Here is a 20851-nt window from a genome sequence, read left to right on the forward strand (position 1 = left end):
GTTGTTTTTAAGGATTTGATTTTTGCTTATTTTGAAGATTAAAACTCTATAAAGAAAAAATGAGTCATTGATTATGTGGAGAAAGCCTTTTGGAATCCTATTCTTGAAAATGGATAAAGTGAAAATTATTAAAGGGAATCCAGCTGTGACAGTTTTAATAGGTTAAACTGATTCACTTCCACTTGATTGTCATGCTGTCCCTTTAGAGGCATTTACAGCATCAACTTAATTGCATGTACTTTGTTTTGTTTCAGATGCTCTCAGTCTGCAAAATGGTGATTCCAAGGATTTTCGTTTTCTGTAGGAAACGTGAAGACCGTGAGCTGAAGTAAAACATTGGCAGAAATTTGTTGAGAATTTTACCTTTTTCTCTTTGAAGGATTATGTTTACAAGAAATTGATACCATCAAGCGACACTTTTTCTGCAATAAAATAACAAAAAAACCCTAAGAATAAAGCTGTATTTATGCTCAGAGAAAACTGGATTAACAATGAGGCCAAAGACTTTTCCTGCTACGACATATTCTGGAAACAGCAGACAGAGGTTACAAGAGATTCGAGAAGGTTTAAAGCAGCCATCCAAATCTTCAGGTCAGGGACTACCAATCGGACCAGGCAGTGAAACTTCTCTGGACCCTAAGATTTTAATAGGGAAGGATGCTGCAAGGCAGCAGCAGATGAGACAAACGCCTAAGTTCGGACCATATCAGAAAGCTCTGCGAGAGATTCGATATTCGTTGCTGCCTTTTGCTAATGAGTCGAGCACTACAGCAGCTGTGGAAGTAAATAGGCAGATGCTCCAGGAACTGGTGAATGCAGGTTGCGATCAGGTACGTATGTGTTTGGAGGGGAGATTGTCACTGGCTTCAAAACAAGTTTATACTCGGGACCAAATAAAGGATTTTGAAAGTTGTCGAACTTGCTGGCTGACAAAATGCACCAATTCTTGTGGCAGTCATGTTGCTGCTTGGCTAGCAGAGTAGGCGGACTTACTGTTGAGAGATGTGGCTAATACAGGGTAAATTCGTGTTAAAGATGGTCATGGTGACTTCTAGGGTTCTCTTATGATTTCTCCGATTGATGTATAAGGCTGAACACGGCAGCATTTTGTTTTGTTTTCTTCCACTCAATGCTGTAACAAGCCTTAGCTATGAGGAATAGAGTGGAGTTTTGTCTTATACATCTAAGATCGGTTCGCTGACAGAAGCAACTAGGAGAGATGTCAGAGACAGAGTATGTATGGTCTTTGAAGCAGCTCACTTGCTGTCTGCCCAAAGTAGGTGGAACTGGCTGGATGTTCAGCAAGCAGCAGTGGTTGAGTGCACACCTTTTCTTCCTCACCTTCTCTGCTTCTATCAAGAAGTGGTAGCTCTGTCTCAAATGAGGAACTTGGCACAGAAATAATTGCTTTTGTTACTCTGATGATAGAACGTGTTCTTAATTTGTGTTGAGCTGCATTCATCTTGCATGTGCTTTCAGTGTTGATACTGACTTTCACCTCTGCCTAGGAATAGTTCAAAATTTTGCTTTTCAGAGAGGAAGGGATGTTTTGGGTTCAGATTCTGATTGTTTGTAGAAAAGCTTTTTTTCCCTGTGCGATTGAATGACAGTTGTTAACAAGCCAAAACATTTCCATTTCTATGATTCTATACTCCATGGTATAGATTGGAGAGAGACTTAAAACCAAAGTGCTTTCAGTGACATTTCCTTGACTTCAAAATTTAACCTCCATTCGCTCATGACAGAGTGTGAGTCTCTTGACTCTCCTGGACTATATTCTGAATTTGTATAACTAAACTAGTATCAGGCATTATTATAAACAGTCTGCATTTCTCTGAAGCTATATAGACATTAATTAGTGTTTCTGTTTCAGAGAGTTTATGCTATGTGAGATAATCAGTTTGAGTAGATTGCAGAACCAATGTGAAGTGCTGCAGTACAGCTAAAGACTTCCTAGTGCAGTGAACCAAAATGCTGTCCTGAATTATTTAACTGAAAGAACCAAGGATTTTCTCCGATCTTAAGCATGCCGTGAAAACATAGTGTTTTTTAGAACTCTGCCCTCTAAGTTTCCCTTGCTGTTTAGGATGAGAACATTCCCTGTGTGTATGAGCCAAGGTTAAATGAGCACAGCTGGATTCTGGATTGAAATGTGCATTTGGTAGGTTACATGGACAAATCGTTCACACACAGAACAGGCTTTTTGGACTGAAATCCTGGAAAGTACTTTGAGCGCACTACAGCACAGAAATGTTAAGCCAATATATAAACCGGATACCTGAGCACCTGTTAAAATCTCTTAGTATTAAAGGAAGTAATGTGCTGTACATGTAAATACGCTCTACATGTGAAGTTTTTAGTATCTCTAGTTCTGACTTCAACATTCATGCAATATATTTCTTCTTGAAGAGCACTGAGGGTAAGCCCAGATCTGACTGATGTAAAGATTTTTGAGACCTCCTGAAATTTGGCTGCACATTTTTTGTGTGTATGTGCCTGGATTTTGGTTTTGGGTTTTTTTCCTCGCTGGCCATGATCCTTCCATCCTTACATCTGGCTTTTCTCCCTAGCTGTGAGTTGTTGCTTGGAGGCAGCATTATTGGGCCTATCCCTTAGGTGTGTTTGGCATCCAAACCTAAGCATAAGCAGGATCCCATTTGGGTAGAGTCCAGATGGAGGTTCCAAAACTGGGTTTTTGTGGCTTAAAATGCTGGCATTCCTAATGCGAGTCCAGGCTGTATGAAGATTGGTTGTCCTGGAGGGTTGTGAATAAATGGAGCTTCTTGAGGTCGTGTGAATGGTATCTGGCGCTGGAGTTGGCGTGGTGTAGGGTGACAGACTCGATTACAGCCTCTAGATTCTTCCTTTCATCAAATGCTGAGCTGTTTCAGAGCATGACATGTAGGAAATCAGCTATCCAAGCTACCCTGTCCCTGCTTGTGAATCACAGTCTCTAAATGCCTACTGCAAAGACATCTTCTGTAGTCCTGTAGGCAGCGAGCAGGTCAGTTTCTTTGGGGATGGTTTTCTTTACTTCTGGACCCCACACTAGTGTGAGGCTGGTATGGTCATTGAAGCTCCCCCTTCCACACCTGTCTCAGATGCCAGGAGCAGATGTTCAGAGGTTAGGGATTTCAATATTTCAATCCATGAATAGCTGATGGTCTACTTGAGCCTTCCCCAATGGCAAGCCTGCAGAGTACAGGATCTTACACCTTCTGATCCTGCTTCATGGAGCACTGATCAGCTGTTCAGGTCTCCTGAAGTTGGCGATTTGTCATAAGAAGCTCTAATCATGAACATTCTAGGAAGTTATGAAGAATGAATAGCTGGCTGTAACATTAATCGGTTTGGTCTTACGTGAACTCCGTTTTCAGTTTGGATTTAGGCTGCTGCTTTTTGATATTCTAGATGGAACACTGGAAAGCAATCCTAACCTTGTGAGTAATCTTTTCTGGTGGGCACTATGCAAAGATCAAGATGCTTCTTCAGTTTGTTTGTTGGACCGCAATAAGGACTTTTGGAAGGGTGAAAGGGAGCAGAGATGGTTGAGAAGGAAAGCATAAATTTTAAAGGCTGGGGAAGGAATAGTTCTATTTGTTACTTTGTAGCATGGTTAGATTTTAACAAATACTTCAGATACTTCAAGAGACATTGCTTATTAGGCAATATAAAGGTAGGGTTGGTAGCTCTCTGTTTTGCCAAAGTGACTCTGAGTTTTAAGATGAAATTGAAATTGGTTTAATTAAATAACAAGGAAACGTAACATTTTATTACTTTATTCTTACTCTGTGAAAGACCCACGCAGACAGGAAATCAGTTATAAGCTGGTTGGTAAACTTAATTATATAAAATGCAGTGTAATTTATTAAGTACATACAGAATTCTTGTGTCTTTTGGTTACAGTCATCATAGGTGTTACATGTGAAAACAGATTTTTATTTTTTGTTAAATTGTTTAGGAATTTGCCAGTGTCCTTTTAAATGACCTATGTTCTCTCACAAAGATGTCTTTTGAAACATTGTGTGGGTTCTGATTTTGAAGAGAAATCTGGGCCCCAGAACTTAATGGGATCTTTGCTGTTGACCTGAAAGAAGCCAGGACTACACACTTTTTTTTAAGAGATACAGCACAAAATCACATACATAATTAGTCATAGTTCTTTTCAACAAATGGAGTAACTTGTCTGTTGTTTGCTTACTTAAGTCATCTTTTCAACAGTAATTATTTAGCAAGTTTCAATCAGAAATAATTAGTGCAGCGTAAATTGTTTTGAAACTTGTAGAACATAACTGCAAAAGGGTGGACCATTTTCATTGCAAAATCTTGAAGCCAAAAGCACTACTAATATACTGTTTTTTAGTAAATAAAGCTCCTTGGGCTTGGAAGTGTAACTTGCAGTCACTGCAGAGGGACAGGAGTGGGGACTGTCTGTCCTTGCAGGCTGGTAAACCACTGGAATCACCTGAGGCAACTGGATGGCGTTTTGGGCGTGGTGGTAAATGCAGCTGCTGTTGTGGATTGAATTTTTCTGATGAATAGATGCAATTGAGCATATGATCAGTGACATTCCAGCAACCTGAATGGGCTGTACTGTACTTACTGTACTTCCTTAGAGCAAAAACAGCCTCTGACATTGTAATTTAGAGTGGGCTGCGGCAGTTCTAGATGAACTGTGGAACATTATATGCTGGCCACTTTTTTTTTTTTTTCCCCCTTCAAGCAAACTTCTTTTCTTGTAGCAAGGATGCCTTTTCTGGGTGAAGACTTCTAGACATTGTTTATTTGGGCAGCTGCTTTTTAGAAAAAAAAGATGATTTTAGATTTTTTTACAGGCTACGTACCTCCGATAACATGCATCACGTGCTGTACACTGAATAACTATGAATTTGTAAAGTGGGAAAGTCTTTATGCCTTGTTTTTTCCAGAGGCTTTTGTAAATATCTCTGTAATAGAACAAAGACCTGTGCTAGTATCAGAGCATTCCAAGGTGGAAGATATGTTCTTTGGTCACTAATTACAGTGTATTTCAGGAAAGTGGAGTGGTGTTTGTGGGTACTGTGATAATGTTTAAGAATATCAAGTTGACTGTTTTGTCATCTGTGTTACACTGAGTTCATGGAATTCACTTTGTAGAAGTGAGATTTTTTTTTTTTATTGCTTTTGTGTTTTGGGTTTGTTTGGTGGTGTTTTTTTTGGTTTTTTTTTTTTTAAATTCCTCCTCCTTACATTCCGAGATTCTTTTCATTTCTTCGTCATGGATTACATCCTTTTTACTTCACACATTTGGCAAAGATTCCACCCTAGTTTGTGATCTGCCGATTGGTTTTGGGAAACTTTGAGAAGGGGCAATACCTTAATTTGAACAAGTGTTTGCACTTGAGTGAGTGAAATTCTGCTATGCCAAATAGAGCTCAGGCAGAAAGTCCTTTTAATGTTTTGCATGTGGAACTAGTATTCTGGTTTTTTCTTTTCTATATAGGGTTTTAGGTCATGCTTATTCATGTATAATCCACGTGCCATCTAGCAGTGTGTTGCTGAGCAATATGACTTTTCATCCTATTGCTGAAGTGATGAGAGGAAGCAGATGCAATGCAAAGTTTTGTTTTGGTAGCAGATGATGTGTAGTGAGAGTTTTGCTTCCAGTAAAATACCTGTTGCGCGATGTATTTGTTAAGAGGACAAGTCTAAAAAGACAGCTTGCCTTCAAGGTGAAAGGCAGCAAATTTTGTAATAGCCCTGAGCAAATGGCAGAAATAATTTAATAACATTGACCTGTCCTGTAACAAAATTTTGTCTTCTGTTTGGATAAACTTTACCAGTGTTAAGAGTACTACTTGCCCAGCTCTTTTCAAAAACCTCCAGGATGAACATCTTGGTCATCTTCTGGGTGTTTTGGGTCCAGATTGTTTTGCTAGTGAAAAATGACTGAAGAATGAGCTGTTAGAAGATTGCCTAGGTGGTTCTGTGGGACATATGTTAAAGGTGGCAAGAGTCATAAACTACGTTGCAGGTCAGGAGGATATAGATATTCTTGGGTTACAAGGAGAAAAAAGGGGCCTTCGAATGAGGACACTCACTGCTGAATGCAGGAGAAGGATTTTATTTTAGCAACTGAAGTAGATTTGGTAATTCAGGCCAGCAGTCTCTTGTGTATTAGTTTGCCTCCCTCATTTGAAGGGAAGTTGTTCACTATGTCTTTTTGGTAGATGTGTTGAGAGCTTGTTTCATAACCTCTTCCTATACTTTTTTTCCTCTTTTTTTTTCCTTAACCTTCCTTTTTAGTTGAACTCTTTTCTCATTTCTGAGAAGTTTCCAGTATCATCTGGTGTTCTTCCTTCAAGGCATATAAGTACTCCTGAAGTTAGCCCCTTAGGTCATTTCAGTTCTTTTTTCCAAAGCAGCTAAGAAGTGAGTCCTAGCTTTCCAGAGGCTGAAAGCAAGAGATGAGGGTTGCTCTTGAGGCACCCCTCTCTTCTTCCTACTTTGCTGTCACTTCTTGATGACACTGTCATAGTGAATAGACTTAAATCCTCTGTGTCATGATGCACTTCCTGCAGTATATTTGGTAAGGTGCTCTTGGCATTGTTCTGTATGAGTGTAGGTTGGAGTATTCTCATCCTGCAGAAGGAAAAAAAAATTTGTCTTCTCCCTTGCTTTTTTGCAATGGGAGAGCTACTCTCTGGTGGTAGTAGGTGTTTGCATGTGCTCCTTCACATGGCAAGGTGTAACTTCATGGCAGCTGGGCAGTAACATGGCACTGAACAAGACTGCAGTATGTTTTAAACTCTGCCCTTTATTCTTGTTAGTCTCCTTTCTTCTTTGGAAAACTACAGAATAAATTGCAACTTGATAGTAGGATTGTGTTTGAAATGACAGAACAGGAATCAAGTGCCTGACTTCAGCTGTAGATAAGTGTGAATCTTGACTTATATTAAATTAATGCTTCCCTATTCCTCATGTCAGATAATAATTCTAGAAGATTGTGAGTTAATATAAAAGTCTAAAATTATATATTGCTGTTACAGGGTGCAGGATTAACTTTCATTGGATACTTAAATAGTATTTATTAAACTTAAATTTCTAGGAGAAGGCTGAGCTATGGATTTTTTTTTCAATAAAAAAGGAAATTACTTTATCACAGTCACTAAAAATTCTGCCTAAGCATTGATTTCAGTCTCTGAATAAAAAAGCCCTTGTGACCAAAAGCAGAGATGGCCATTATTGTAACAGGAAGTTGATATCACAATAGTAGTAGGGTGTAACTGTTCCTTTCGCTTTTTTTTGTTGTTCTCAGCCTAAATCTCTGCTGTTCTTTTCAGACTGTGTTTTGAGAGGAACCAATGTGATTTTATGCTGAGACTGAAAAATAGCATCTCTGCATAGGGAGGGTGTGGGGTGGTTTTTTTGGTTGTGTTTGTGGGCTGGTTTGTTTGTTTTTCTTTCTCAAAAAAAATGGAATGATGATTTTAAACTTAGAGACTTCAGTAGGAGGACTGAATGCAAGGCTTTTGCATGCTGCAGTCCTTAAAGGTAATCCAAGATGTGCATTTGGAACTCATTTAATTGAACCTAGGAATGCTTTTCTGATAGTTGCTAAACTAAATAAAAGCTTCGCTAATTGAATATTATTAGAATGCAATTCAAAGTCCATGGCTATTTCTCATGTGATAAACAGGTATGTGTCATACTTGTGTGATAATTTTTTTTTAAACCTTTTTATTTTCCATGTAAACCATGGCCAAATATACATAGACTACCTTCCAATGACAGTCCTTTTTCCTCACTTCTTTTTTTTTGTGCTGTACCCATAGAAAAATTATTTTACAGACATTTTGAAATTAGCTAATCAATAGAACTGAAACTAAGTTAACAAGGAGGAAAAAAAAAAGGGAAATTTCACTAGTACCCTGTGTAGAAATACTAATACTGTACCAGGTACATGAGGTTGTAGTAATTTAGATTACAAGAGTGTAGCAAGGCATTCAGTCACGTAATATAATCTGACAAACTGAAGGGAACTAAACTACTTTTTCTTCCATTTTGTTTATAAAATGTCGTTTCCAGATTTTGTCTTCCTTGCTCCAGGGCAGAAGGCCGTTATTGTGACTATGTTTTCTGAAAGTATGGTTAAAACTGTGTGTCCGTTTTCTGGAAATATTCAAGATGCTGGCTGAATTCTTAGCTAAGCACTGTTGGAAGGAGAATCAGTGACTGGCATGGTCCTGCTCAGGAGGTAGGGACTAGGGACTAAGGGCTACACCGCTTGAAAGGTGAATTGTTATGTGCTGCAAAATGCGGGAGAAATGCTTTTTGTGGTGAGGTTGATCATGTCGCTCTCCAGCAGAACTCAGGTTGCTGGTGCTTCCTTGGGCAGTGTTCAAATCCTGCCCAGCAGCTGCTTTTGGTGGTGGTGACTCCTGTAAACTGTCCATGCCACCACATGTAGTGTCTGTGTATCTCCCACACCTTGGTTCCGTCCCCGGAGACATTCAAGGTCAGGCTTGATAGGACTCTGAGCAACCTGATCTAGTTGGAGATGTCCCTGCTCACTGCAGGGGAGTTGGACTGATGACCTTTAAAGGCTTTGTTCCTTGGGTACTGGCTGCCTTCTGTGCAAATACAGGTATGTGACGCTATCCAAAATAGGTGAGGAAAGACACGAAAGAGACCTTCAAGTGAAGTTTTCTTGGTGATGGCAGCTGCTGTTTTTCACGTTTATTTAATATGTCCATTTATTCTCCACCATTGCCTGATGACAAATGGCTGGGCAGTCCAGTTTTTCCTTTATTTGACTTTGGAAAGAGGTGGCTGGACTGCAAGCTGCCTCACTATGGATAATCACTACTCTAGAGTAGATGTTTTACAATCAAGTACTGCTGGAACAAACACAGTTTGGCCTAGTAAAATCTAGGGGGGACAGATGCCCTATCTGTTTATTTAAAGCTATAGATGTTTGTGTTAATTTGAGCCTTATATAAGTCATGTATACAGCATGTGAACTACATTCCACTTTTTTCACTCTTTCTGCCTGTGTTCATAACCTAATTGTGTCTGTAGTTCAGATATGATATTTTTGCGTTGCTTTGAGCTGAGGCTTACAGTGGAAGATGCTGGTCCTTATTTCTAAGTTTTCATAATTCCCTAGCTTTTTTGGAAAAAAAAAAAATTAAAAAAAAGCCTCTGATTACCAAAATAGAGGCTGAAGTTGCTGTGACATTGTGGTCTTTGGTGTTATCCTACCGTTGCAGCAGCCAGGTTGTATTGTCCACACTTGAAAGGAATCCCCGTTTCCCATCTTCAGAAGATAAAGCCTTGTGCAAGTCAACCAGTCAAATTCTTGCTGTCTGCCTGCTGTACTCATCTGCTGCTGGTCACCCAAAATACAGTTGCTGCTGGAGTATTTTCAAATTCATGTTATTTGTCAGCTCATGTGGAGATACCGTGTAGATACCACCTGATACCGTGTGGCTTCTGCTGAGGGGGTTCTGGTAGCTCTGATCCTCAATGGGGTCATCCAGCTATGGTTGCAGTACAGCAAAACTGTTTTTTTCTAACAGTCTTGTTCTGTGTCGTGGTTTAACCCCAGCTGATAGCTACACACCACACAGCCACTTGCTTATGCTTCCCATTTGGGATGGGGGAGAGAATCAGGAGAGTAAAAGTGAGGAAAATCATGGGTTGAGATAAAGACAGTAAGTAAAGCAAAAGCCTCATGCACAAGCAAAGCAAAGAATTCATTCGCTCCTTCCCATTGGCAGACAGGGTGTTCAGCTGCCTCCCGGAAAGCAGGGCTCCATCATGCTGAGCAAGATGTTGTATGGTCTGGAATATCCCTTTGGTCAGTTGGGGTCAGCTGTCTTGACTTTGTCCCTTCCTAGGTCCTTGTGCACCCTCAGCCTACTCACTGGTGAGGTGGGATGAGGAGCAAAAGAGGCTTTGACTCCGTATAGAGGCTGCTCAACAGTAATGAAAATGTCTGTTTTACCAGCACAAATGCAAAACACAGCCCCATACCAGCTACTGTGAAGAAATTTAACTCTACCCCAGCTAAAACCAGCATGTCCTGCCATCTGGGCTGTCACCAGCAGTTCATGAGGAACTTCGCATATACAAACTGACACACAGAAATTCGGTTTCACCCAAGGGATGCATGTGTGCATATATTTTATGATGAGTACAGCATTTGCATGGTACCAGCTGTTTGCAAAGAGCTTAATCCATAGGATTTGTTACTGCACTGAAGATTTCTTTTTCAGTTTAAATAAAAAAGATTCTAATGTTTGAGGCTGTGTTCTGCTTCCCTGCAGTGTAAGAGATGGATGTTTCCTGATGAGAAACTTGTGCTCTCTAGATTAACTGAATTCAAGCAATTAAAAATATTTCCCCAGAGAGGTGAAGGATGAAGAGAACAAGAGAGGCTATGAAAACACTTTATTTAAAAAAAAAACAACACAAAACCAACTCTATTTCTAGGCCAGTTAATTTTCAGAAGGCTGAAGCCAAAGAAGGCTGTGTACCTGTAACTTAGTCAATCGGGTCACTGCTAGCGCAGGGGCAGCCTGTAAAAGGAACTGTGCTCTGTGCAGCTTTGTCTTTAATGGTCAGTGTCTGTGTGCCTGTGTGAAACTGTTACTGTGACACATGTTGTTCTTTACAACTTTAGATAAATATAAACAATGCAAATGGAAAAATGTTGAGATGTAAAAGATTGCTTCAATGCCCAAGCATTTTGCAACTGTTTCCTGGATCCTTTGTTACTCTAATGTGTGATGTGTGGCTCACTGGTTTCAGCTGAAGCATGACAAGATACAGTGTGTTACTCTTGACATACATAAAATGCTAGAAAGAAGACTGCTCATACTAGGTGGTAACATAAATTTGCCCTTCAAATAGATTGACTTCACTAGGACAACTAGCAGTGTGAAATTACTCCTGTGTAAGTCTTTATATGGTTAGGTTTGCATTTTATACACCATTTATGAATCTGTTGGATGTGGATTGTTTTAAAACGGAATAAAACATCAGCACAGATGTGGAGATTGTTGTTGCTGCTCTGCAGCTTCCTGATCTCTGTTTTCACTTTGTTCTTCAACTTTATCACATCTTCAAGGCTATTCAAGACTATACCTTCTTATACCTATTGTCTTATTTCATTGTTTTTTCTGCTCCACTGGATTCATAGAATGAATCGTAGAATGTGTTGGGCTGGAAGAAACCAGGTCATCTAGTCCAACCCCCCTGCAGTGAGCAGGGGCATCTTTAACTAGATCAGGTTGCCTTTTGCTGAGTGGGATGGGGCTTCCACCACCTCTCTGGGGAACCTGTTCCAGTGTTTCACCACCCTCATACTAAAGAACTTCTTCCTAACATCTAATCTAAATCTGCTCACCACTTCTTCATAACTCTCCATCCACTGAGCTTCTCAGCCTTTTTACCAAAATAAACGTTTTCATCTACAATTGCGCCCATGTCCATGCTATGGATTTCCTTGAATGAGCATACTCTTTTGTGCATCTTGGTTCTTTGCACTGGCCTTCTGTGCGTATGTATGCTGAGTACTAATGGAAGACTAATGCTCAGCACCTCTTACAGCACACCCCATATATTTTCATTGCTGTATTCTTTTCTTTCATTCAGTGTGAGCACTCCATAGTCTGTACTTAAAAGTACCTACTTGTCCCATTTGCTTGGCCCATTTTGTCACAGTGACTGTGTTCTTTCCACCTTCCTGCCAGATGTTAGCCTGCTAAAGGTACATAAATCTAATTCAATCTATGTAACTGGAACCTTGGAAATATCAGTATGTGCATCGTATCCTGGTTTAAAAAAAGAACAGAAATATAAGAAGTTATAGCCATATGACAGCGATCTTTGAATCAAGACAAATCCACTCGGTACTGGGCTGTTTTTATGCTGGCTCCAAACTAGTGCTGAATAATTTTCTCCAGAGATATGCATTCCACCTTGCTGGAGCCTGTTTTTTCTGATTGTCTGGCACAGTCTCTTAATTCTGATTTTAGATCACCCCCTGACTGCCTGTGCAATATGTGCTGCCCAGACATGGTAGCGACCAGCTGGCTGTGGAATTCCTCTTCTTTTTCAAGCGCTCCAGCAGTTGCTGTGCTGAAAATTCACTTCCATCTCCTTCCTGTGATCATTTCTTGCACCTTGGTCATCTCTTCCATTCAGAAAATCTTTTTATTGTGTTCTGTCATGCAGGCACTAAGTTCATTGGATGCTTTCTTGAAGGTGTTTTATGAAGAACCTGTGCTGTTGCAATCACGGAAATGGTGGAGAGAAGATGTTGATGTGGTGCTCAACAAATCGAAGACCTAGAGCCTAGAGAGAGTTTACAAGTGGGCAAAAGTCATCAGTCTCTGCCAGGGTACATGTCGAGCCAGCTCCCCATACTACAAGAGCAGGACCTCACTGGGAAGTGCCAGCAAATTCAAAAGCAAGCCACAAGAATTTTCATTTGCGTTGGTGTGCCTCCCCCCACCCCCCATCTCTCTCTTTACTGAGAAGTGAACATTCAGGGATTTTAGCCACATCAAAGTAACCTAGAAAAAGTATTTTTCAGTACTACTTTGGTGCTGTTAAACTTTCTGTAACAAATCAGTTCCGCTTTCCCAGGAACTTCCCTGTGGTTCATAAACGTTAGAAACTGCTCGAGGTTGAGAACTTGCTGTTGCAGGCCCTAATCTACACTTACACAGCAGTGGGTGCTCAGATTTACTGCCAGGGAGAAGCTGTTGCGTGCTGAGCTTGGAACACCTCTGCTCGGAAGGCAAAGGAGAGTCTGAGCTGCAGCACAGTCTGTGGCAGAGCTCTGGTGTTATAAGCAGAGCTGGCTTCTTCCAGATTCCTGGGAAGGTCAGGACGTCCTGCTATGTGTTCAGCATCTCCAGGAACGCTATTTTTGACAAACAGCAGTGCTGTGTGTATAACAGGATTCTTTGGGTTTTTTTGTAAAGAGCCATTTTCTTCCTCTTGCCTTTGTGGGGGATGGGTTTTACCCCAAAGCTCAAGAATATCTTCTAGAGTATGAACTTAAGCATCACCCTGCCCTCTATGGGCCCAACAACAGCAGCCGTAGTATCAGCACTGCATCTCAGGGAGGCCAGTTATCTTACTTCCAGCTTTGCGTAAAACTTCCTTTTCTTCCTTTCACCTGTTACCTCAAAATAGGACCATTGTCCAAAAAGGGACAAGACTTTCAGTCACAGTAGCAAGGCACCATCAACCTTCCTTGCACACCAACTTTTGAGCCTGTGAATCTGGGGAAAACCCTGCCACCAGATCCCAGATTGGTTTGTTTTGCCATTTTCACATAGTAGTTTTGTGGTTTCCCAGTCTGGGAAGAGGCTCAATGGAACTAGTTTTTACTTCCACTTAGCCCCTCACCTCCCTTTTTTTTTTTTTTTTTTTTTTTAAACTCCCAGGTTGTGGCAGCTAATGGATAGAGAAGATATTACTGCTGCAAGGTTTAAACTCTTAACAGGAAAGTGATAACTGACAATCATGAGGGCCGATGGGAAGTGTAACAAGGATGAAGCCCTTGCTAAAGTGCAGGAACTGGATGTATGAGCAGAGAGGATGATGTTTGCCATTTGCTTGGGGAGGAGAACAGCCAGGTCACAGAGCTGGTAGTGTTGTGTTCAGCCCTTAGTAGCAAACTGGTTGTTTTAACTGGAGGAACGTTAATGCTAATCTGCCTTGAAAATTGGACATGGTCTTTGAGGAAGAAAATCCTCATCCTGCACACTGAAGTGCTGTTTTGGTCTCTCAGCCCCCAGGCTGCTTGCACAACTGAAGCCAGTGCGTGTTCAGCGAGGGATTGAGCTTGGACATTAGGAAAGTCCTTTTCTTCAGCTCTGCATTATGGAAGAAACAGCCACCTGAGCCAGAACTGCTGCCTACACGCCAGGGAAAGCAGCGTGAGGTTCCAAGCAGTGCCCCCAACAATAAGTGCCTACCACTTACTCTAGCTGGCAGGCGCTGCAGAGGAGGAGAAGCATCTTCCCCACTTTCTCAGACTGTTGAATTTCAAAACTCCAGGTTGCCTTGCTTTCCTTCTCCCTGCTTCCCTCTTCAGTGTTTTTTTGTGTGCTTGCTGTCTAAAGTGATGCTTAACCACTCATCCTGCCCACATGCTCTGTTCACAAGGCTTAATTGCTTTTTATTCTTGCAGGTAACACTCTGAATGCCTGACTTCTATGCTTGTGGCAATGGTTGTTCTTGCTTTTGGGAAAATAAAGGATTTGCTTTTTGTGTAAAAATAGCTTTATTATTTCCATACGCAAGTAGCAATCAGGGCAGGCATGTTTCCAGGTCAGCCTGGAGATGGGACTGGATAGTGAAACCTCTGTTCCAAAAATGAGCTGGAACCAGCAAGTTTTTGATGTGCTGAGCAAAGCTAACTGGCTTAGAGAGGAATGGGATCCCTTTTCTGGGTGCACATGCAACATGCTTGTATTCTTCTGCTGTGGAGGGGTGCCAAGCATTGACATAATGAGCACTTTACTCTGTTAAGTACTTACGTTAGTTTTACATTTTTCTTGTAATCTTATTCTTTTGGTAATTGTAGGCATGGGTTTTGAATAAAAAATTACAAAGGAAAATTTCTTAGAGCATAATCATAGAATCGTAGAATGGCCTAGGCTGGAAGGGACCTCAGAGATCATCTAGTCCAACCTCCCTGTCATGGGCAGGGACGCCTCTCAACTAGGTCATGATACTCAAGGCTCCGTCCAACTTGGCCTTGAACACCTCCAGGGAGGGGGCAGCCACAAGGTCTCTGGGCAATTTATTCCAAAGTCTTGCCACCCTCATACTGAAGAATTTCTTCCTAAGGTCCAATCTAAATCTATTCTCCTTCAACTTAAACCCATTTCCCCTTGTCCTATCGCTGGACACTCTTGTAAAAAGTCCCTCCCCAGCCTTCCTGTAGGTTCCCTTCAGGTATTGGAAGGCAGCTATTAGGTCCCCCCGAAGTCTTCTCTTTTCCAGATTGAACAGTCTCAGCTCCTGCAGCCTGTCCTCATAGCAGAGGTGCTCCAGCCCCTGGATCATCCTTGTGGCCTCCTCTGAACACACTCCAACAGATCCATGTCCCTCTTATGGTGGGGGCACCAAAACTGGATGCAGTATTCGAGGTGGGGTCTCACAAGAGCAGAGTATAGGGGGAGAATCACCTCTCTTGACCATAATCTATAACCATAAGTGCTTAGATTATCTGAGTAGAAGGGATGTTGGCAGGAGCAGTCTGTATTATTTCACAAGATTGTGCTCAGTTGGGTACTGAGTAAATAAACAGTAAACGTGCAAATCTTGGATCATGTTGCTCTGTGCTTGCTTAGATAGTCCAGCTGTACTTTGGATTTTGTTCTCTATGGTAGCTGTCTTGTGAATCTTCTGGTTCCTTGCCATGTATTTCTAGATTTATATGAACATGTTGTGGATCTCTTTCATCTTCATATTTTGCTAGTTCATATTTTTACTTCCTTCAGGCATATTTTAGAGGTCTCTTTAAGGCTTTTAAAAACTAGTCAGCTTAAATTTTCCCTTTATCTTCACAAAAGTCACTACAGAAGTAAGAAAAAAGCACAGAAGGGGAATTACAGGCAGCACTAAAAATGTTCCTTCAGAACAGAAAAGCAGATTTAACATGAATTAAAAACTCAGTTCTGTTTCAGAGTTGCAAAAGCTCTTTTATTCACCAGAGAACTGTTAAAGCTAGTCATTTTTGGCATAGTATCGGTCAGGGAAGCGTGACAAAGTGCAGTGGAATGCACTGAGCTGCGATCCAGCTTGTAGTGGTATATGACTTTAGTGTATGGAGCATTGCAGGAAGTGCTGGGGTGTATGAGGAGGCCTTTTCATTTCATCAGCTGCTGAGTAACAGTGCTCTCCTTCCTGAGGCCCCACCTGCAACAACAGAGAGTCCCTTGGATGTTTGGGTCAGAAAACAAAATGTGAAGAGCCTGCACTAATCTGAGTTTCTGGTAAAATCTGGCTCTGTTCTCTGGGCTGTGCTGTGCAGAATGCAGTGAAATGAGAAAGTTGGGAAGAGCAGTGTGTCTGGGATTGCAGATCAAGTGTGAGTATCTAGACTGGGACCGTACCCCCAGCCTGACCATGCTGGAAATGAAGATTCTTGGGCTGAAATTCTCCCTCATTTGTAGTAAAATAAAAACATCAAGCCAGAGCTTTGCTGCTTGAGTGGTAAAAGTTCTCCTGTTCTACCAGTACACACACTTGCTAAGTCCATTTACTTAGGTTTTGGCACAGATTTTGGCCTTACATGGAAATGTGTTCAAATCCATTTAGTATCAGTAACTTGGATTTTGGATTACATGTGCAGTTAATCCCAGCTACATCTGGTAATAACCAGTTAAGATATTCCTGTAATTTTAAGTGTACCTAGTTATTTTCCTTCTTTCTTCTCTAAATTATGACGTTGGTGTCCACAGAGTTTCCCAAGCATTTGTAATGACTTTGTAAGTAAACATGATGGTACCTTTCCTGGCAGAACGGGATGTTTGGTCTGCTGGCCTATGTGTTAGAAATTATAAAAAGCTGGATGTGGTGTGGGTCGTGTTACCTGTGTAAATTGCTAAGAAGGTTTTTACAGTTCACCTTGAGTTTTCCATTTGGACAGCAATAATCAAATGCAAAGCTGCGGTTACATTGGCATTGCTGTAAAGCTGTGATGCAACTTCACTGTGAAAAATGAAGTCTCTACCCAGAAGACATTGCAACCTGAATTGATGTTCCTGGGGTAGAGGTGTAGGAAGGTTGCAGCACAAATAAGAGAAAAGGTTAATTATATTTATTGTTTTTATTGCTCATGTAAATATCTCTGTCATTCTTACTCTCTGCTTACTCAGTGTTCTTCAAGAGAAGAGGTTGTACTGAAAACATGCAGGAGTAAATGAGCAGTCAGCTGGTGGGATATCCCAGCCCATATACTTCAGGTTAGAAAGAATGCAGAAGTTACTTGGCAGACAGATTGCTTAGATGGGAGCGTTGTAATACTCATTGAGAACTGATTTGGCATTTAGGATATGGATCCTGTATAAGATATAGGCTGTCAGGTTAGGGTACTTCTAAATTACTCGCTCAAAGTCAAAAACTGGTACGCAGTCATTCAGGTAATGGACTGCATATGGAACTACTATGATTATATTACTTTTTTCTCTGTGTAGCAGTACTTCGGATAGTTCCAACATCTCAGATATTGCATGTTCTGGAACATAAATTTTACGCGTTTTAGTTGTGGGAAAAATTTTCTAATTTCAGGTTTTCACACATAATTCTATACGTGTGTGTGTGTATATATGTGTATATATACACATGTACTTCTAAGCTTGCTTATCGCTGTCTCTGAACATGGTGGCAGATACTGGAAAGCTTGTTTAAAAATAATTATTCATAATGTCAACAATTTTAAGAGCTGATGGCTGCCTTGGATAAAAGGAATAGAGAGTTATGCTGCTTGTTACAGGAAGTCAATGTTGACCTTGGAGGCAGAGTGTCCTCTTGAACACTGTTGCTCAGAAATCATTGCGTCTATAATTCTGCGTCTCAGCGTTATCCAAGGCAGTGTGTACACAGACAGGAGCCCAAGTACAGTGCACACACTGTTGAAGTGAGGAAAGAGCATTTGTCTGGAGTTATAGAAATTACTCCAAGACAACCTCTCAGACCTTATTGCTGTAGTGTGAACTTGACCATCAAAATACAGGGACCGTGTCCATGTAGCATTACCATGGAGGCTTCACTTTGTTTTGGGCTTGGCATGTTCAAAGAATATGAACACAGATCTTCTCACAAACCTGCAGTGCAGTGTGATGCAATGACGTCTGTTTAACAGTACTTGGCAACGCGCACACAGGTTAGAAACCAGAAGGAATACAGTCACCACCCAATTCTCCTAGGGCAGATTTAGGAATTTGGAACTTGATTGCCTAACCAGACATATATCCTTACCTTTGGCAGCTTTGTCAAACAGGTGCATAGAAACTGTGTTTTTTTATTTCATCCAGGAACTGATACATTCACTAGTGCACTACTGCACATTGTTGAGTCTTGGGTTTTGGGACTCTGTATTGTGAAGCCTCCCTTCCATGCCATGTAATGTTGTGCTTGTTACTCCTAGTGTTATCTCATCAAAGCACTGGCCAGATTCCATTCTGCATATGAAATATTTGAGGAAACTACAGCATGGTTTTACTGTAGACCTTACTTTTAAGAATATATTTTCTCAAGGAAGAAAAGTGATTACTTGTCTCATTGGTTTCTTAATATTTTTCACCTTTGAAGATCTCAAACATTCATTACTGTCTTTCAGTAGTATTCATGCAACTGAGCCTGTGCTGTAATAGTACTACTAATGCCTGAAAAACAGTTGCCAGTTGTTCTATCAAGTGACATGGGTTGACAGCACTGGAAGACAACAGTCTTGTAAAAGTTTGAATACAGGCTTGAAGGAGGGAGGTGAGGAACATTGATCCGCTGCTGGGATTACTGGGAACCGGTTTGCGAATGTGTAAACACTGAGCAACTTGGTCAAGGGAAGAGTTTCTTTATCTGCTTGAGCCTTCTCAAGCTTCCTCCTCAGTCTTCAGCTGTGGAGGAAGGATGAGTATGTTCTCTGCTCTGCTTTCCTCCCTCTCTTTTGTTTCAGTCTAACCAAGTTCAGACTTCTTTAGAGTTCAAAATACTGTGTTTTCTTAAGAAATACAGTTGTTATGGAGTAAGTCCAATATCTCCTAGAGTCAGTGTTACAGGGTTTTTATTGGCTTGATACAGTGAGAATTTTTTTTCTGCCTCCTGTGGTTTAAAATTACTTGTCTAACATGTTGATTTATAGCCTGTAATGTAAGACTGTTTCCCCCGGCTATATCTTTTTAGGGTGATCAAATGTATTTCTGAAAAATGTCCTGTTGTTGCCTTGAAATATTAGGTGATAACTGCACAACAGAGGAGTTAGCTTGTTAAACCTAATATGACACCAACACAGAAAACACTGCAATTAAAGACTTTCTGAAGGCAACACAGGAGAAAAAAAGAAAAAGACAGACCTTATGGTCTGAAATATCACACACATATACCGTTCTTCTGGGAGGTTTGTAGGTTGGTGTGAAAGAAGGAGAGGATATTCCTGTGCTGAGGCTCCAGGAGAGTGGCTTTTGGTGGTGCTGCTAGATCTGCCCATCTTCCTGCTTGTTCCTCCCTGGTTCATCCCTGCAACCTGTGGCAGCACAGTGTTTGTGGAGCTGAGCGGGGACTGATCAGGGAACTCATCCAGATTAAAAATAACTTTTGGAGGATGGTGGGAGAGATGAGCATAATTGGGGGCTATGACAGAGACACACAGAACAGAGCGGAGAAGTTGAGAGTGGTGGCAGCTGCCTTGGCTGTCAACCACCATCAGAGGAAACGTCGAGAGAAAGCTCAGCCTGCGCTCACGTGCTTTCCTCCTTCCAGCTGTGCTCCAGAGATGGCCATCTGTTCAGTGCTGTCTCCTCCTCCTCTCACCCAGGTCTTACTGCCCCAGCTGAGCTGCTGTCAGAGTTAACCCTACCTCACTTGGGTCAAAATGAGCTTCATTAGCTCCAACAGCTAAATCCGAGGTGTTTTCTAACCCAGCTGTCTCTGGCGGTGAGTGGAGCACAGTGTGGTCAGGCAAGAGGAACGCAGGCGATACCTTCAGCACGAGGAGCAGTGACAGGCAGCCAGGGACATGGTGGAAGTAGTTTTCTGCTGATGCACTTGCAGCTGAAAGACAATATTGTGAGTATTAACTTACAAACGTGATACGATAGCTTTTCATGTTGCTGCAGCTGGTTTCGTTGATGGCTAGTGTCAATTTTGTGAGGAGATACTCATACTAAGGGGATGGCATTGAGGAGGATCTTCCAAGAGGATTTCTTTTCTTACAGCAGCCTGAAATACATTCCACAGCCTTTGCACCTAAATGGAGCGGAGCAAGAATGATGCTTCTTCAGTACTGTGTGTCCTGACTGTTAAAGTGTGCTACTTGGCCAGTAGCCAACAGAAATAACATTGAGGTGAATTGAGTAAAGATACTGCCAAGGAAATACCAGTTAAAAAAAGGGTAATATAAGAGAGAGATGGGATACCTAGAAGGAAATGGTTTTATACTTTCAAAGATACTTCTGAAAATAATTATGCAATAATAGCAAAGCTGGATGACTGTATTCCTTTCAGTTGTTCCATACAATATTACCTAATCTTTCTCCCTCTACTTGTCTATGTTGAAGTGAATTTGGGTGTCCACTTAAAAGGTTCCTCTAGGGCATTGATTAAAACGTGTGTTACCACCTGGCTTTATATTTATTTATTTATTTGTTTCCTTATGCATGCCCTTCTTGATTCTCACTTAACACAGAAAGGAGTAGTCATGTGAAGCATTATTGTGGAGCAGAAACAGTCTTTCATTTTCTTCCTGCTTCTGGTCGTTTTGGGGAACCCCGGTGTGCATCTCTCCCTACCCCCAGTAACTCCTGAGCTGAGGAAGATGCAGCTGCTCTCTTGGGGGAATTGTTTACCTCTCCGTGGAATCTTGTCCCGGTCAGCTATGTGCTAAGAATGTGAATAATTCTGCTGCGGCTGCTTTACATGTAAAAAGCCTGACCTTAAGATATTTTATCCAGCTGGGTTTTGAGTTTGTTTTTTTTTAAAATCTTTTTCTTTTTTTTGTTTTTGCCTCTAGCACTAGAAGAGTTGAGAGTTTAATCTTGCAACTGCAGAATGCTGTTCAAATGGTGGCAGTCAGTGGTGTTTAGCAATTCTTACTTTTGGACCTGTAGTTATACATGTG

General features: G+C 41.2%; 1 protein-coding gene across 1 annotated transcript in view; it reads left to right on the forward strand.

Moving 5' to 3' along the window:
• Nucleotides 1-491: 491 nt before the first annotated feature.
• LATS2 (large tumor suppressor kinase 2) overlaps nt 492-20851 on the forward strand; it is a 44446-nt gene continuing 24086 nt past the window's right edge. The window contains exon 1 of the mRNA XM_009874818.1: nt 492-830. Coding sequence (XP_009873120.1) covers nt 492-830 — 339 coding nt within the window. The remainder of the gene's footprint in view (nt 831-20851) is intronic.

This window comes from Apaloderma vittatum, unplaced genomic scaffold, assembly GCF_000703405.1.
Source record: "Apaloderma vittatum isolate BGI_N311 unplaced genomic scaffold, ASM70340v1 scaffold18178, whole genome shotgun sequence".
NCBI classification, from domain to species: domain Eukaryota; kingdom Metazoa; phylum Chordata; class Aves; order Trogoniformes; family Trogonidae; genus Apaloderma; species Apaloderma vittatum.